The following is a 17,736-nucleotide window of genomic DNA, read 5'->3' as shown; positions in this document are numbered from 1 at the left end:
CCATCCTGGTCTACAGAGTGAGTTCCAGGACAGTCAAGGCTATACAGAGAAACCCTGTCTCGAAAAACCAAAACAAAATTTATTAAAGGAAGATTCACCAATGAAGAAGAAGTGATAACCAGAGGAAAATTTAACAAAATATGTTAAAGTATCAACAAGAGGAAGTAAAAATGTTCATTATAATTGGCAGCAGCCTACCAGCTGTGTGGTGGTGGCAGCATTGGTACAGATGCCTTTAATCCCAGCACTAGGGAGGCAGAGGAGAATTGGCAACATAGCAATCCTTGGTGACTATGGTCATCTGGGGCAAGATTGCAAATGAAGCAGGTAGATAACTGGGCAAGGTGTCCTGACAAATCTTCAGATGTGACTATGATGGGAAGGATAAAGGAAGTGAGCACATGAGGGTGTGATGGGGGGGGGGGGGTGTTTTCTACAGAATGAGAGCATGTTTTAAAGATTTTTTTTTTTTAAATAGGAATCTATTTTGTATAGGGATGGATAGAGCTCAGTGGTTAAGAACACTGGCTGCTTCTCCAGAGGATCCAGGTTCAGTTCCCAGCACCCGCATGACAGCTCACAACCATCTGTAACTCCAGTTCCAGGAGATCTGATACCCTCTTCTAGGCCCTCTGGACATCTGGCACACATGTACACAGACATTCATGCGGTCAAAGCATGGGTACACTTTTTTAATTGTGTGTCAGGCCTGGGGTCTGTGTGCACATAAGTACAGGTGTCTGCAGAAGCAGCCTTGAGGTAGCTGGTCCCCTTGGAGCTGAAGTTGCAGGGGTTGTGATCTGCCTCACTTGAATGCCAAGGACTGAACTTGGGTCCTCTGCAAGATCAGAACTTGCTTTCAACTGCTGAGTCATCTCTCTAGACAAGACCTGAGCATGTTTAGAGCTGGGAGTGGTGGGGTGACCCAGTAGAGAGAAAGCCTTGAAGCTCAGCTGGGCTTGTAGGGAGTGACAGCCTACAATGAGACTGGGTGGTCTGGGCTCAGGCAGTGCAGAAACAAGCAGGTCTGTCTGCCGGTGAGAAGGTAAGCAATTCATTGTCTCTAGTGACTCATGGTTTGTTTGTTTGTTTGGTCGGTCTGTTTTTGGAGGTGGGGGTGAGATCTTTTTATGTAGCTGTGGCTGTCCTAGAACTCACAGAGATCCTCCTGCCTCTACCTCTTGAGCGCTGAGGTTAAAGGTATGCACCACCATACCTGACCTGTGCTTTTTATAGTTAAGTAGAAATGAGGTAATGGCCACAACTGGGGAAGACTGGGGTCTAAGTGAAGGTCTGGGCCAGCTGTGAAAGAGGTGTTGGCATTGCTGAGTGCTGCCATGCGGGATCTGGACCTTAAGTGACACTGGCCTGAGTGTAGAGCAGGCTAAACTCTTACTTGTCTAAGGAGTTGGTGAGCAAATAAACATCATGTCCCCAACACCCAGCATGGCATTGAATAAAGCCTCCATAAAGATAAACTGCTGGCAGTGTTATTGATGTTTCTGCATGATTATTTCCATTTTTTTTTGTTTGTTTTGTTTTTCGAGACAGCATTTCTCTGTGTAGCTCTGGCTGTCCTGGAACTCACTCTGTAGACCAGGCTGGCCTCGAACTCACAGAGATCTGCCTGCCTCTGCCTCCTGAGTGCTGGGATTAAAGGTGTGGGCCACCACCGCCCGGCTCGATTGTTTCCATTTCTAACCTGTGACACATGTGGCTTTTGGAGTCCATTTCCTTTCAGGGTTTCTTAGAACACAATCTACAGTGAGGGACTGACACATAGGAGCACCGCTGGATGTGCAGGAATCTTCCACAGCAGGACTCACTCTAGAAAAAGTGTCTTGAGGTGACCGGCTGGCCGGTGTCCTGTGGGCACCAGATGTCTCACTGCTGTGATGTGTAGAGGTAGAAAGGCCACTGGTCACTTAGAAATCACTCTTGGGTTCTCCATTTATGATCCTCACTGTGATCATTGTGATATTTCCAAAGGTCAGGAGAGCAGACATTCCGGAAGGAGATAAGAGGCAGGACGGAGCCACTTCAGCCTGTAGTTCCACAGAAATAAAGGTTGGCAGCAGGAAGTTGCTTAACGCCCAGAGCCCCGCTTCCTGGGCTGCTGCTGCCTTGAGCGGCCCAGGAAAGATGGATGCTAAATCAAGCCCCACTCTGCACGATCCTCCTCCTTTTCCTTCTCATTTTCCTGTCTTTGCTGTTCCCTGTTCCTCCCTCCTTCTGGAGCATGGAAGCTTCCATTTATTTCTCCCCTGTTTTCCTAGACATTTCTCTCCCGTCTCCGGTCCCGCTCACTAGAGTGACATCTTGAGCCTGATCCTGCTGCATTAAAAAAAAAAAAAAGGGGAAAAAAAATTTCTGCCTCCAATGAGCCCTTCAGTTCTGATCTCCACGGAGATGTGGCAGATGGCAGAGCCTGACTGAGCGGCAGCAGCCCCCATCCCAGGCCAGGGAGCTGCCAGGGCTAGTAAATGGGCTAGTTATGTGCCTTTCTACACAGTGTACCTCAACTTGATGCTCCCCCAAACCAAAAACACTGTCATGTCCTATAAAAACAGCCTGGAGGAGTGCAGCCCCTCTCTAGTTGTTTCTCTGTCCCTGTGGGAGGCTTCTACATAGCTACTAAATTCAGGACTCATCTGTGATTGAGACTACCTGACCCAAGTCCTGTGTCCCCCATGTCCTCAGCCCTTCCAGGATGCAGAAGAAATGGCTCACATAGGGCTCATCAGAGAACTCACCATGAGGCCGAACAGACAGACAGTCCTCACCCTCAAGGATCCCATCCAAGGCAGGACTGGGTTTTATACACGAAATGGGTACCAGCAAGGGACCCTGGGGCCATCCAGGCTGATGAGCTAGTAGTAATGCACAGAGGGGCAGAGGTCTAAGACTCAAACATAACTGGCTTCAATGCATGCTGGCTGAATAGTACCTTGTCCTAACCAGAGGAAGAGGATTTGGTCACCTTGGAGACCATTCTTTCCCAAGTGGGTGAAGATGATGTAGGTGGCCAAGGAGAAAGGGAAATGGCTGGGTTTGACCAGGGCACAGCTGGGGGCCTAGAGTAGGGTTGAGACTGACTAAGTAGGGTGGGAGAGCACCCAGGCCTAGAGTAAAGACCCTCAGAATTGTGTATTGTTTATGGGTAGAGGCCTTAGAGGGATATACAGTTCATGCTGGAAGAGGCTTCTCTAGAGCCAGCAGAAGTGAGGTCTGGACCCATGGAGCTACAGGATGCAAACAAGGGCCCTGTTTTTGTTTTGTTTTGTTTTGTTTTGTTTTGTTTTTTTTTTTTTTGGTTTTTTCGAGACAGGGTTTCTCTGTGTAGCTTTGCGCCTCTCCTGGAACTCACTTGGTAGCCCAGGCTGGCCTCGAACTCACAGAGATCCGCAAGGGCCCTGTTTTTTATGTGTTTTGTAAAAAACCACAACAGCCTTCTGACTTTCCCTAAGACTTTTTTTTTTTTTTGTTACAAATTTTTCCTGGAGCAAGGCATAATAAAGCCCATGGCCACCATCCTCCAAGCCTCCTACCCAGGGTCATGGCTGTAGTCTGCAGTTGTAGTCTTACTGTGCAAAACACATTTCCAGATACTTAACTCATTCTAAGAACAACCTTCTGGGAGGGAAAGAACATCCCCATCTCATTGACGAAGAAATTCAGGTACAAAGATGTTTGCCAACTTGTCTGCAGTCTGCAGTGAGGATGTGTCAGAACAAGAATTTGAATCCAAGCTGGGTAGTGGTGGTGGCGCATGCCTATAATCCCAGCACTCGGGAGGCAGAGGCAGGCGGATCTCTGTGAGTTCGAGGCCAGCCTGGTCTACAGAGTGAGTTCGAGGACAGCCAGGACTACACAGAGAAACCCTGTCTCAAACCCCCGGCCCCCTCAAAAAAGGAATTTGAATCCAGGCAGCCTGGCTCCAGAATTGATCCTCAGCTGCTGGGCTACACAGCCTGCCCTGGAAGAGAGAAGCCATGCCTCGAGATGCTTCTGAGTTATGGGTGGGTGGCTGAGTGACAACTCGGAACTGGGCACATGGGCACAGCACTCTCCACTGGCAGGGCCGGTCCTTCCAGCCACCGTGTGAGCAGGTATGCTTGGAGGAAAATCACTGCTCCCTCTCAGAGAGGCCAGGAGACTACATCAAAATCATCTGGCAAGCAAGACTTGAGCCCGGCTCCCTTCAGACATGCGCTACCTCTCCACAGCCTTCCCCTGACTCCGGAGAGAAGCACTCAGCTTCCCTGGCACCTTGGAGACTGTTCTTTCCTGAGCCACAAAATGAGTCCAGGTGAGGCTTCCTGGAATAAAGAGGATAGCAAGAGCCAGATTTCTTTATCTTAACAACTGAAGATCCTAGGCTGGACCCCACCCATCACCATTCCCCAAGAGCTCACTGGTTGTTTTGTTGGTTTGTTTTAAGGTTTATTTATTTATTATGTATTACAGTGTACTGCCTACTTGTATTCCTGCACACCAAAAGAGGGCGCCAGAACACATTATAGATGGTTGTGAATCACCATGTGATTGCTGGGAACAGAACTCAGGACCTCTGGGAGAGCAGCCAGTGCTCTTAACCTCTGAGTTTCCATTGGTGGGTTTTTAAAGACCATTCTAGAGAAGACAACATAGTCCACTAATGATGGGCGGGAAGTGTGCCGACACTGACGCTGTGTTTCTTCTGCTGCCCTCGTTCGTAGGAATGCAGGAGTGATCAAGGTGAAGCCACTTCCTGTCCTGCTGAGAGTGAGGGTATTCACATAGACAGCACCCACTGCAGGCACAACTAGCTGGTATGACCTGACACACAGACCTGGATGTGCCAAGATGCTTGGGTAGCTTCATACTACACTCCAGGGAGAGTACCACCCGGACCATTTAAATGGGGTCTCACATCCCCTGTCTCAGGGAGAGCCTCCGGGCTGATGGCAAAGAGTGCTGTGTGCACTCTCTCCTGAGTCTGTCAGAGATGTCCACATTTTCTAGGAGTCCCAAAGTTAGCAGATACACAGCACTGTAGATACTGGCCAAGTCAGAATCAGGCTCTTCAGAGTCTGGTGAGGGGATGGCAGGAGAAGCGGGTTCTGGAGCATCAGAAGAGGAGGACTGTAAGGCAGCGCACAAAAGCCTAGACATTAGAAGACCCCTTCCATAAAGCTAAGCCCAGAAGCTCCAGGGCTGGAGTTCTGGAAGGGGACTCGGGTGGGGAAGGGTTGGGCTCTGTGGGTCACACACACCCTGGAGCGCCTTCCTCTGGGGACTCCTGTTTCTCTCGCAGCCCCTGGCATCACACTGACCCGAATAGAACACTTCCTCTGAGGCAATGGCTCCAGTGTGAACCAACACCTCATCTCCGGGTCTCCTGGCCTAGTGGAGACCAGCTGGAAGTTTGAGAGGCTTTATTAAACAATATTTGTTGAGTGAATAAGTACGAAGGAAGAACAGAAGGGGTATTAACGGATGATGTCCACAAGAGCTATAAATAGTCCAGCTCACGAGTCTAGGTTTCAGTCTGTCCTTGCCAGGGCTTGGCAGGCTCTGGCCTGGCTGGAACTCATTCTGCCATCACAGGAAGGAGTCCTCAAACCACATGACCCCTCTGCAGCCCACCTAAGTGACCCTTTTTCATCTTCCACACCGGGGACAACGACACTGAGGAGAGACTGTTGTAGGGACATAGCTTTCCTTTGGAAACTGCAGAGACGCCCCTATTTCTTTAGCCAGACCATTGGAAAGAAATACAAACCACGATTTCTCCTACCCAGAGTGCCCTGGGTGGGGCCAGGGTCCCCGTAAATAGGCCATGCAGGTCCTGCTCTCAGCTCAAAACCAACACTGGCAGCATCAGGCTTCAGAGCCTGGGACTCAGTTTCCCAAGGATCTGTTCTGCTACAACCCCTTCCCATCATGTCCCAGCTGTGCCCTATAGACCAAGCCAGAATTCTGGCAGTGCTGGCTAATCCATGTACGCCGTGGCCACTACAATGGCAATCAGGGGAGGCAGTGCCCATTCCCAGAGGGCTGAAAGGCTAGCCACTCCTCTGCTCTGTCAACAGTACCCCTCCCATCACCAACCCCCCTTCTGCCTTTGGACTTCCAAAGCAGTGTTGTTGCAGGTAATTAAAGGGTTTTAATTAAATTAGGATCCCATCTGGCTGGGATCAGTCAGGCCCTTAACGAGGATTGTGTGTCACCAACATCAGAATGTGTATGGAGACTTAGACACGTGAGGACTGAATTTGGGGCCTGGAAGCCCTTCAGACAGGGACAGAGAATCCTGAGCTCCCTGGGGCTCCCTGAAAAACAGAAGCAACTTGTACCACCTCCAGAAATGAGGCCAGGGAATGGGGAGAGCAGCACTTCCCTTCTTGCCCAGGAGTCTATACACATTTCAGAGATATGTTGAGATGTGTGGGTGTTGTCTCGGTTCTACAGATGAGGAGACCAAAATCTGCAGGAACTGAAATTCTCCAACACTAGATACAGCTTCAAGAAATGCAGACCCTCGGGCATGCTGGAACCTGCCTATAATCCCAGCCCTCAGAGATAGAGGCAGGAGGATTGCGGGGGTGGGGGTGGCAGGTGGGGGGGAATTCAAGACCAGCTTCTGCTATACAGCCAGGCCAGGCTATCCTGGGCTACATGAGAACTCATTTCAGAAAAGAGAAAAAGAAACAGAGCCCTAATGCAGAGGCCTAAAGATGGTGGGAATTTCCTCTTTCTCACATACAGAAGTCTGCAGGCAGCTTAGGGCTCTCAGAGACTATATCTGCATCCACTAACCACTGTCCCACTTCCAAGTGGCACTTACGCTATAGTCTTAACAGCAGCTAGGGCTGGTGGCCACGTTTTTCTAGGCAGCTGGGTGGATGATGAAGCAAAGAAGGAAAAAGGGTGAGCACCTCTATCTTAAGATGCTGGAAACATAATCACTTGGCCTAAAGGTCACTGTCCAGATGTCAGTCACATGGTCACATGTAGAAGGCAGGAGGCTCGTGGGGGTGGCAGAGAAATATAGAATTATGTCAGGCAGCTGTGAGTCCAACTAACAGCTGGGGATCCCATTACTAAGAAGGCAGGGTAAATGGATAGTGTATTAGGTCTCTTGTTCCTATGACAACAACAAAGGCTGGTAAAGATGAAGGGGGGGCTTATTTATTTGTTTATTTCCTTATTTTGGCTCACGGTTTGAAGAGACACAGTTCATCATGGCAGGGAAGGGATGACGTCAGGAATGTGGGACAGCTGGTCACATTGCATCCACAGGAAGCAAAGTGATCGACACTGGTGTTCAGCTTCTTTTTCTTTCTTTCTATCCGGGCTAGGACCCTAGCCCATGGGATGGTCCTTCCCATGTCCAAGACCAACCTTCCTTCTTCAGTTAAACCTCTCTGGAAACACCCATGTAGCCACTACACAATGATATAGGCGTGGCCCCTAGACTGTTCCAAATCCTTGTCAAGTTGACGAGGCAGATTAACCATGGCATATATTATGAGGCAATTAGCCATTTCTGCCACAGGCATCATGTAACAGAATTAGAATGGGAACCCATGTCTCGCCCTCCAGGCCCTTTCACTCAGCCACACAGAAGGGAGGATGAAGTTCACATAAAACCTGTCTCCAAAGGCAAGGAGAGAGGTAACATTTGATGACCTCGGTGCACTGCCCCAGCAGTGCACCGAGGTACAGAGAACTTTCACTTTTTCAAATAAGGAGACTCACTGAGTGAGGCAGCACACACCTTTGTTCCCAACACTCAGGAAGCAGAAGCAGGTGGACCTCTGAGTTCGAGGCCAGTCTGGTCTACTTAGCAAGTTCCAGGCCAGTCGAGGTTACATTGTCTTAAATGTATCCAAATAAGCCAGGCAGTGGTGGTGCACACCTTTAATCCCAGCACTTGGGAGGTAGAGGCAGGCGGATCTCTGTGAGTTCGAGGGCAGCCTGGTTTACCAGAGCTAGTTCCAGGACAACCAGAGCTACACAGAGAAACCCTGTGTCAAACAACAAAACAAAATTCAAACAAAGAGGTGCTTGGAGGTGGTCCTTCGTTCAAGATCATGCAGTAACCCTTCCCACAATGGGGACCAGCTGGAGGTCCTTGCACATCCTCCTACCATCTCCTTGGAAGCCTCTGTGGTCCAGGAGGAATTAATATGACGCCACTCACTGGATCCGCTTTTAATGCTTGACTGGTCAACAGGAAACAAGGTCCCCGGTGGAACCAGAACTCAGCCCCTGATGGGCAAACCGCAGGTCTCTTGTGGCATTTGTGCCTTGGGGATATTGTCAGCTGCACTCCAGGACTTTGGCATAATTGGCAGGTGCCACCCCCACCCCATCTTGCCTCTGCCTGGTGGGGCTGATGGTGTCTCTTGTCACCTGTCACCCCAGCCCCCGGTTCTCCAGGCAGCACCGCAGAACCACGAGTCTTCGGAAGTAACATTTCTCTCTCCCACTCCCAGCCATTAGGTTGGATCACTTCCCAACTCAGAGGAACTGGATCGTTGAGTCTCCCTCAACCCATTGCAAATGCCCACTCAATGATCCAAGTCCCTGATCACCCTATGACCTTCAGCTGTCTCCACCCCCACAAACCCCTTCCTCCAGCTTCCCTCTCCACCCACCCACCTTGTGCATCTCTGAGCAATGGGCCTCGCCACAGGAGCCTGCCACATGCAAGGTCATCAGCATTCCTGCCAAGGATGGAGAAGGGGGTGACTCAGTTCCCGCTTGCTCATCTAGGGAAGGGGAATGAAGGAGAGGGAGGAAGGACAGAAACCCATTCAGTTTTGCCTTAAGCTTCCCCAGGAGGAGGACTCGGCTTTGCTGGTAGTGGAGCCTCTGCTAGCTCACAGGTTAAGAGAAAGTTGCTGCAGTTCAGATGGGACCGCTGGAGCCAGGTAATGCTGAAGGGCAAAGCAACCCCGGGTATCCCGGCACTCGGAAAAGAGTGCTTCTCTTCCGTCCGCAGTACAGTTCCTGCCCTCAGGAAGATGCCAATCTGATGGGGGAGACACAGTCTTTACAACAGTCTGACGTGTCACCCAGCTCCTCCTCAAGCAGTGTTCAGTCTGTCGAGGGAGGTGCAACCCTACCCCCAGGTGCCCCCCACCCACCCAAACTCTGATGGGGAGACACAAACCAAGTCCTTGAAAACTCCCTTTGGGCTGGTCTGGTAGGCTTGCTCCAGGGGCTACACCCTATAGGAGAGACAAGACCCTTACCTAGTTGAGTGGGGGGGGGGGCAGGACAGACCAGAAGTAGTGTCCCCAGCTAGCTTGAGAAGGTTATAGAGACTGACTTCAAGGTGCTGTGGGGAGGTCAAAGGGTTGACGTGAGGCAGGACCCTGACCTTCTTCTCTTGAAGGGCTCCTTCAAGAAGAATCAGTCTCCTGTGGGTGCTCCCCAAGGCCAGAGGTCAGGGTGCTTTATGGGACCCGAGGTCCATCTCTCCAGGAGATGCCACAGCTGTTGCTCAGAAGGGCAGAAGTGGGTATCCTCTTAGCCAGGGAAGTCGGGTGGACTTGCTACCCTTGTGAGGATCAAGGAGGCTCATGAGCTAGCTGAAAAGACTGAGAAAGACCAGAAGACCCCTCCAAGGAATCAGGATTTGGGAAGACATTTGTTAGCCAGATCTGAACTGAGCTCAGCCTGGTTGCCGGGGAAGGCAGATAGGCAGGGAAGAGGAGGCAGAGTGTGCATGAGGACGAAATGAAGTTATTAAAATGAACCCACCCCCTGTGCAGGCGGCACCGCGTGCCAGAAAGGCCGGGCCCTCCAGCTGTCCGCAGCAGCTGGCCCTCCACAGGGGAGGAGGAGGAGGAGGGGCGGGTCAGAGTGCCCCTGTACTCTGCTCTAGAGTTCAGTGTTCACACAGAGGTGGGAATGGGGGCGCCTCACACTTTCTTCTTCATCTGCTACGCCCCACAGGTGCCCCGGGACAGCGAGAGGCACAGGTGGGAGAACCCTCCAGATTCTAGCAGCCAAGGTTTCTCTTGGTGGGGGTGGAGGATTGGGAGAGAGCAAGCCCCAACCCCTGACTGTAGTCACTGGTACAGAGGGTGAGGAGGGAGAAAGCTGTGTAGGGGCATGTGTGTCTTGAGTCTGCTCAGAAGAAATGGCTTCAGGATGATTCAGGGCATAGCTGGAAAGGGAGTGTGTCCCCCCTCCCCCTGCCCACAGCCATCTTGCTTTCTAGGTCATTTCACAAACAGAGGGGCTGCAACCAGGTGAGTGTGTGCTGCAGTGTGTATGCGCGGACCATCTGGGCTCAGAGCTAGTGGGCAGAGGGCAAAGACTGGAAGAAGTCAGGCCATTGGCCCTCACTCCAGGATGCGCCACATTATGGCTACACTCCCCAAAGGGACCTTTAGACCTGAGTGCTGACCTCCAAAGAGCATAGACCTAGAGTGACCTCCAGAGGGGACATCATGGTAGGGGCTCCAGCCTTCCCTTCACTGAACCCCCAGATTCAAGGAGCCTTGCCTGGGCATCCATCCATTCTGATGCCCTCTCGGGCAGGAGGAAGAAGTGGCTACTCTCACGCTGTTTGTCCCCATGCCACCTCAGTCTGTTCCTTTTCCCCCAAGAGGCAGATGGGAGTCACAGCTGGAGAGTGCAGAGAGGAATCTCTTCATCTTCTGGACCTGGAGCCAAGCTTGCTTAGAGGTTATTGGGCACTTTTCAATGCCCAATGTCAGCATCTACCCAGGCCGGGGGCCCAGGTACAGGCCCTACCCACCCTTGCTGAGTTAGCGAGGACCCTGAAGTGATTCTCAGGGGTGCAAGGGCTGCAGGATAGAGAGGGAGAAACCGAAAGAGGCCGGTGAGGACAGTGAACTTGACCGGGCCGTAGAGAAATACAATGGCAGAGCTCGGACATCACTGGGCATCTACCACTGCGCCCTGCAGGGCCAGAGACCGCAACCCAGTGAGGACTGGGGGAAGAAGATTTGGCCCTTATCGCCCTTGCTGGTTCTTATCCCCAAGCGACCCCTTCCGGTGCTATGCCCAGCCCCCAGAGTGTTGGCTTGGGCCTCTGGCACTAGATCTGTCGGCCTGCAAAGAGTGTCAGAGAAGCCAGCCCCCAAACCGCAGGGAGCCCCAGCTCCAAGAGGTCTGCAGCTTTGGTCCCCATTTGGAAAATGCTAGCTAGACAGGGGCCCAGGTCCCTCTCCCCTGGATAACTCGGAATACGGTGCCCCCGGAAAACTTTATTCCCTGCTCCAAGGACAAGACTCTGCACACAGAAGTGACAGGGCATTTCACAAGACTTCCCATCCCTCCCCCCCCCACCCCACCCCACAGACAACACTAGGGCACAGTTCCAGCGTGGCCACACAGTCCAGCCTCCTGCACCCCACTCTGCAGATAGCCCCATGGCCCAGAGAAGGAGTCCCCATCCCTGTTTCGGAATGCCCCCGGCTGACATGAAGAGCGAGCTGTCGAGGGAGCAATCTCAGCAGGGTTAGGGCAAAGGATGGGCACACAGCCCACGGGCCGGCTTCTGCTTCTGCCCTTCAGGCTAAGAGGACCTAGTAGCCCTGTCTCGGCTGAAGGACGGGGTCAGTGGTGTGCCATCAGCAAGAGGGTAAGAGCAGGTGCAGAGGGCTGGGGGGAGACGGGGTTTCGGAAAGGGGTGGCCTGGCTGGTGAAAGGTAGTCGTGACAGCAAAGACCTGAGGGTGGGGATGAGGTCATCGCTCAGGGCAGGAAAGGGTCTCGGGGCTGCACACCGCCAGCTCCCATGGGGCAAGCCACTGAGCCATCCATCCTCAGTTGTCTGTCTGGCCTACACAGTCGGACACCCCTTTGTCGACTGCTGTCCTCTTTCTGAATGGCAAGGAGAGAGCCAAGGGTTAAGGTCTTCTCCGTGGCTTGATCTGGGGCCACCTGGCCTGCCTGCCCAGGGGCCTCAGGGCCCAGCATCAGCTTTGGACCAGAGAGAAAGCTCTGTAAGGCTGCCCAGAACCCATTCCTCCTCCACGACAAGTACATTCTGACCTCGGGCTGGGGCCAGCGCTGGGGACCGTTCTCCAACACCTGAGGCCTGGCCCTGGCCCACCTGGTCTCTCGTCCTCTCCACCCCCTCCCTTCCTGAGACCCATCCCTTTCCCTGCCCAGTGTCCAGACAGCCGGCCTCCTGCACAGGCCTCTGCGGCCCATCCAGGTCACCCAGATGGGTAGTAGGGGGTGTCGCTGTGGTAGTTGTAATCTGGGCACACCTTCTGCACCAGTCTGTAGTCTGTGCTGTAGAAAGCAATGTAGACACAGACGACTTTGAAGGGTTGGGAGCAGCTCCAGGTGGCCGAGCTCTGAGCGTGGTCTCGGGAACAGATCTTGGCTGGGTCGTGGGTACAGAGCGAGGTCCGGCGGCCTCGCTCAACCTTCTCCCACTCCATCCGGCAGTTGAAGATTTTGGAGGCCTTGGCTTCGATGAAGATTTGCTGTTCCTGGTGGAACTCTACAGCTTTGCTGGGGGGTACAAGGCTGATGGAGATGTTACCCTGGCCTGTGGCGTTGTGACGGAAGTGGACGCTGAAGGTTCCGTTGCCGTGGTCCACGATCTTCCCTGTGACCAGCAGGTTCAGGGCCACTGTCTTGATGTTGGAGTAGAAATCACCCCATCCAAATATTTTTTTCACTTTGGTCGAGGGTAGGGGACTTTGCTTGGGGCGGTTGGGGGACTGCCCAAGGACACCCCAAGCCTCCCCAGGTGGGGCCAGCAGCCCTAAAAGGGTAGAGTTGGCCAAGGGGCGGGACTTAGGTGAGATGTGACCTCGCTTCCGAGGTACCCTAGGCCGAGGCTGGCCCTCATGGTCATCATGCTCAGGGTCCTCTGAGCCAGGGGGGCCATCCTCTTGGCCACAGATGACCTATAGAGGGATTTGAAAAGAGAATTAGAGCTTTGTCTCCAGAGGACCCAGAGGATTTGAGATGTGACCCACCACCCTATCACCGTCTGCGTGGTCTCTGTCCCTGTCTGGCCCGGGCTAAGGGGGACATCTGCTTGTTCCCTTGTGCTGGGGTCAGGTGTATACCCTGGCTCTCTATGATCCACTCTCACGTTCCGATATATCACTCACCTCCATGTCCTTTCTTTACCACCCTGTCCCTGGCTGCTATTCCAGATCTGGAAGGTCAGGACGTCTTTCCCGTTCATGGACTAGGGTATCAGAGACACACAGTTCTCCTGTCTAGATAAGCCCCAGTCAGGTGGCAAGGGCTCAGCTTCTGATCTTGCAGAAGCCCCCAGTCTGAAGGGGAGGTAGAATACCCATCCTTGATGGTTGGGCGTCATAATGCCAAGGAGGCATCATTTCTGTCCTCCAGGCGTCCTTCACCCGGAGTTGGGAGTTGCAAGTTATTTGGGGAGCCCCCTCCCTATCTTAGGAGCTCCCGCGTGTCAGCACACACACACATCTCATGCCGTTTAAGACATTTTAGTCTTCTGGCTGAGACACCATCCCTAGCCTAGCCTAACTACTGGTGTTAGAGACAAAGACAGCCTACAGACCATAAAAGAAGAATCCAGAACTCAGTGACAGTCCTGGGCAGGTACCAGTTTGGTGCAGGTTTTGCTAAGACGAGGACACCCAGGTGTGAATGCCACACCCAGGATGGCCAAACTCGTGGAAGCAAAACCCTTCTCTGGGGAACACCGGTGATGACAGGCCGAGATGGCACTTGCATGATGAGGGACCAGTTCTTGTGAGTCCCATTTCACAGGTGAGGACATCAGGACACGCAGGTTACATCACCACAAGACCCGGGTCACAAGTGCCAGTGTCCCCATCACAAGGCACAGACCAGATGCACCTTTGCAAAAGACTTTTCCTAGAGCCCCGTTTCCACCTGGAGTGTCCTGTCAGACTCCGCCAGAGCTTGCCTCGCCTCGACAGGCTCAGCTATGGTGACAGGCCACACCTTGGGGAGGCTTTCTGGAGGAGGGTGGAAAGAGCCAGCAGAGCTCAGCAGGGGAACTGGGAGGTTGGTTACCTGGCTCCCTAGACTGTGGCCTGGATGTGTTTGCTCAGTTTCTGAAACCGAGTTTTTACCAGTGTGTCTCTGTCACCAGCGAGGAGACACCAGCTCAGCTACAACATCTGGATTAATGATGATGTGGGTGGGGCCGCGGGGATTCCTGGGGAGCTGGGATGGGAGGTTCCAGAAGGTTTTAGTCTTTATGCCTCTTGCTCTGGCCTTGGTTGTGTTTATGGCTGATGACCAAGCCATTATCTGTCCCACAGTTAAGGCTGGCCCTGCTTTCCAGGTTCCCAGTGCCCCCAGGGTCAGGAAAGGCAGGAAGGGAGGCTCCTTGGGCTGGGTTCAAGGCTGCCCACTTGTTCATACTTGGCTCTAGGGTTTAACTGAATGGTTGAGATAGTCAATAGCTCATTAGTGAACAGGGCCACAGGTAAGGGTCAAGCAGGAAAGGCTTCCTCCCCAACAGTGGACTCGGGGTGGGAGGGTTGCTGTCAATGGGAATTGTTTTGAGGGAGGGGGCAGTTCCAGTGGCGCTCAGGCTTCTCCAGGACAGGATTGGGGTCGAGGGCAGATGTGGGGCGGCTGGCATGGGTCGCGGGGGAGTTAAGCTCTGGGCCAGGGTCCGGGGTGGGGCTCCAGGGCATCCTGGGCCGCGGGGGAGCGGGCTCTGGGCGCTCAGCTCAGCGGCTGTGAGCGCCTGGGGCGGGAGCCGCCTGCCCAGGTCCTATGGGGCTCGGGCTGCGCGCAGCCGGGAGAGGCGAGGAAAACAACAGGCGAGGAGGGAGGGAGCGGGAGGGACGGCGGGAGGCAGGGACGCGGGGGCCGCCCCCAGTCCGCCCGGGCTTGGCGCGCCAGGGCCCACAGTTTGGGGTTCTCTGGGCCCCAGAGGTCAGAGGAGAATCCCGCGTCCCCTGACCGGGCAGGTTACCTGCCCCACCCCCGTTCCGTGCGTCCTGGGATGCTACCAGAGGTCGGGTAATCCTTGGCGACTCAGCTCCGAGGGGCCTTTTCCCTAGTGTCACTCGCACCTCGCGCCATCAGCCACGGAGTGGGTGGGCCAGCCGAGCACCCTCCTCCCCGCCCCTATTAACCCTTCCCGTCCGGCCTCCGGCCTCGGACCCGCCCTCTCCCCTAGCCTCCAGCGTTCGCCCGCATCCCGGGATGTCAGGGTTGGGGGGGGGGGGGTAGGGAGAAAGTTTCAGGGCTCCGCAGCTTCCCGCGCTCTCCCCATCCTCTGGCCCCCGCCCTGCGCCGCTCCCCGCGGACCACTCACCAGATAGAGGCTGCCCTGCACTAGGAACACGAAGCAGCAGCGGGTCAGTTGCATCTTTCTCCTCCGCTCTCACCGGTCTCTCTTTTCCCTTCAGGGTCCCAGGCCCCCTCTTCCCGGGGCTGCTCCTTCAGGCGCGCTGTCCCATGCTCGGGTCCCCGGTGGCTCGCGGCCCTCCCCCTCAGCCCGTCGCTGGGACCGACCCCGCCCCCTTCGGTCCAGCTGTGTAGCCGCCGCCCCCTCCCCGCGTCCAGCTGCGCGCCGCGCGGTCCCTTCTCCCGGTCCCAGATGTGAGCCCGGAGCGTCTCGAAGGGGCTCCGGGCTGCGCGGTGGCTCTGCCGCTCCAGACAGGCGCTCGGCGCCCCGCTCGCTTCCAGAGGCTCGGCTCTCGCCCAGATGTGCTGGGGACCTGCGCGCGCGCCCGTCCCCGGTGCTAATTCCCCAGACCAGACGGCCCCTCCCGCCCCGTCGCGGCGCGCCCCCTGGCGGACGCCCCGGGCCAAGCCGAGCCGCGGCCGCCCGCTCCCCGCGCTGCGCCCCGCCAGACTGGAGCGCTCCTGGCGCCCAGGCGGCTCCCGCTTCCTCGTCCCTCCCACTGGCGGCGGCGGCGGCGGCGGCAGGTACCGTGAGCCCAGTCGGTACCTCCGGAGTTAACTCCTCCCCTGCCGGCCCGCAGCCTGGGGACCTGGGACGCTGACTTTCCAGCGTAGGGGACAGGAGGCGGGCGGCGGAGCTCTGGGAGAGGAGGCGAGAGGCTGGAAGACCGCGGATGGGGACACCAGCTTTTCCGCCCTTCTGGCAGCGCGCCTTATTTTCTGTAGCAGGCATCGGGGATTTGTCGCCCTGCCTACCCTCACCCCTAGGAGTCTTGGAATTTGGACAGACAGTTCTGCCCAAACCCATTTTAAGGGCCCAAGGATATCAACAGCGGATCACAGCTGCTGGTTCCTGCAAGACTTGATGAGGGTGCTGAGGGAAGTTCTTCTAAGTGTCTAGCTCGCACCCCTTTTCTTAGCCGTTCCTTTTCTTCCTAGATGATCTCAGGACCTCAGAGCAATCACTACGAAACATTTGGTTGAGGCGCTGGCCTGAAGAGACCACTAGGGGCCAGGCTAGATTCTAAGGTTGGGGTAAGGGTTTGCATCCTGAGAAATAGAGAAGTGAACGAATGAGCAAGGCCTCTCAGAGGCTGTCCTTCCTTACCCATTCCCTACGACATAGATGCTCACCAGGCTGAGGAGGGTCCCAGTGGGGTCCCGGCTTGCTCTGGTCTCTTCAGATCTCCAGGGCAAGAAGGACTGACCTAGACAAGAGATTCCCAAAGGCGCAGGACCACCTTCCATCTCTACCACTCTTAATGGCTAGACCTCCTCTCTAGCTCTCTAGAACTCCTTCAGTCTCGAGGAAAAACAAAAGGTCGGAGGCATTTGGAGCAGCCCAGCCTAGGCTGAGCCTGTGGAAAGCTCTCCTCACTCTCTCCTGTGGCCCCTCTGAGATCCAGTGTGGTCCCTGGCTGCAGCCCCCAGCTCACACCCAGCCTCCTCCCCCACCATCTGCCAGGGTTGTGCGAGGAATGCAGATGAATCTTAATATCAGCCTGGGCCAAGTGCAAAGAGGGAGAGACTGCGGAAGGAGGTAGCCTGGATGAGCCCCATCTCCTGGAGGCCCCAGGCCTTTCCGGGGTGTGTGTGTGTGTGTGTGTGTGTGTGTGTGTGTGTGTGTGTGTGTGTGTGTGTGTGTGTGTGTGTGTACACACTCCAAGATTCCCAAAGCCAGGCGGAGAAGAAGAAGCAGGTACATTTTTGTGTGGCCTTGGAGCCTCTGGTCCAGCTGGGAGGAAGAAGCTGTTGGTCTGAGCGTGGGCAGCTAGTTCCCGCTCTCAGCTAGGCAGAGGTGTAGCCGGGCCCACTCCTTGCGCATTCCAAGTCCTGCCCCAGGAGAGCAGTGTGGCCCAGGAGCAGGAGTACTGTTTTCAGGCCAGACCCCTCCAGGCTGTGTGACCTTGGGTAGGTTACATCCATGCTCTGATGTCAGTGCTCAGATCTGTCATTTAGAGAAGACGCAATGTGTAAACCCAGTACCCGCACCATGGCTGGCAGGCACCGTGGGAGTGCAGTAAATGGAAGGGTTCGCTTCTGCACTGCCCACACATTTGCTCGGGCTGTTCTTCCTGCCAGGCTTGCCCTCACTCCCCTCTTGGACACTCCTGGCTCCCAGTTCCTTTAAGTTTCTTCTCTGCCTTGGTCCATCAGCCACCGGTGGAGCCTGTCCTCAGTACCCAGTACCCGGTACCAGGCCAGAGCCTGGGCTACGGAGATGAATGGGACACCATCCCTGCCCTCCAGGATCTCCTCGCCCTGTGTGTGAAAATCGATCATTATAACTCACTGCGGTGAGTGCAATGACATAAAGCCTTGAGGATGCACCAGGAAAGGTAGAGGAGGGACAGGAAGGTCAGGA

At 54.7% G+C, this 17,736-nt stretch overlaps 2 protein-coding genes across 2 annotated transcripts; both read right to left on the bottom strand.

Moving 5' to 3' along the window:
- Nucleotides 1–11,214: 11,214 nt before the first annotated feature.
- Nucleotides 11,215–15,456, bottom strand: Nxph3 (neurexophilin 3). The gene is made up of 2 exons (XM_052758366.1): nt 15,280–15,456; nt 11,215–12,895 (listed from the first exon to the last, which is right to left on the bottom strand). The coding sequence occupies exons 1-2, from the start codon at nt 15,331–15,333 to the stop codon at nt 12,191–12,193; spliced, it is 759 nt and encodes a 252-aa protein (XP_052614326.1). The 5' UTR covers nt 15,334–15,456; the 3' UTR covers nt 11,215–12,190.
- On the bottom strand, nt 15,370–16,821 carry LOC128122699 (spidroin-2-like). The gene is made up of 2 exons (XM_052758364.1): nt 16,506–16,821; nt 15,370–16,421 (listed from the first exon to the last, which is right to left on the bottom strand). The coding sequence occupies exon 2, from the start codon at nt 16,177–16,179 to the stop codon at nt 15,370–15,372; it is 810 nt and encodes a 269-aa protein (XP_052614324.1). The 5' UTR covers nt 16,180–16,421; nt 16,506–16,821.
- Nucleotides 16,822–17,736: the final 915 nt, after the last annotated feature.

The sequence above is a fragment of the Peromyscus californicus genome, unplaced genomic scaffold, assembly GCF_007827085.1.
Source record: "Peromyscus californicus insignis strain IS unplaced genomic scaffold, ASM782708v3 Scaffold_3__1_contigs__length_106647218, whole genome shotgun sequence".
NCBI classification, from domain to species: domain Eukaryota; kingdom Metazoa; phylum Chordata; class Mammalia; order Rodentia; family Cricetidae; genus Peromyscus; species Peromyscus californicus.
The sequence above is the reverse complement of the archived record's forward strand: the minus strand, read 5'-3'. Positions and strand labels throughout refer to the sequence as shown.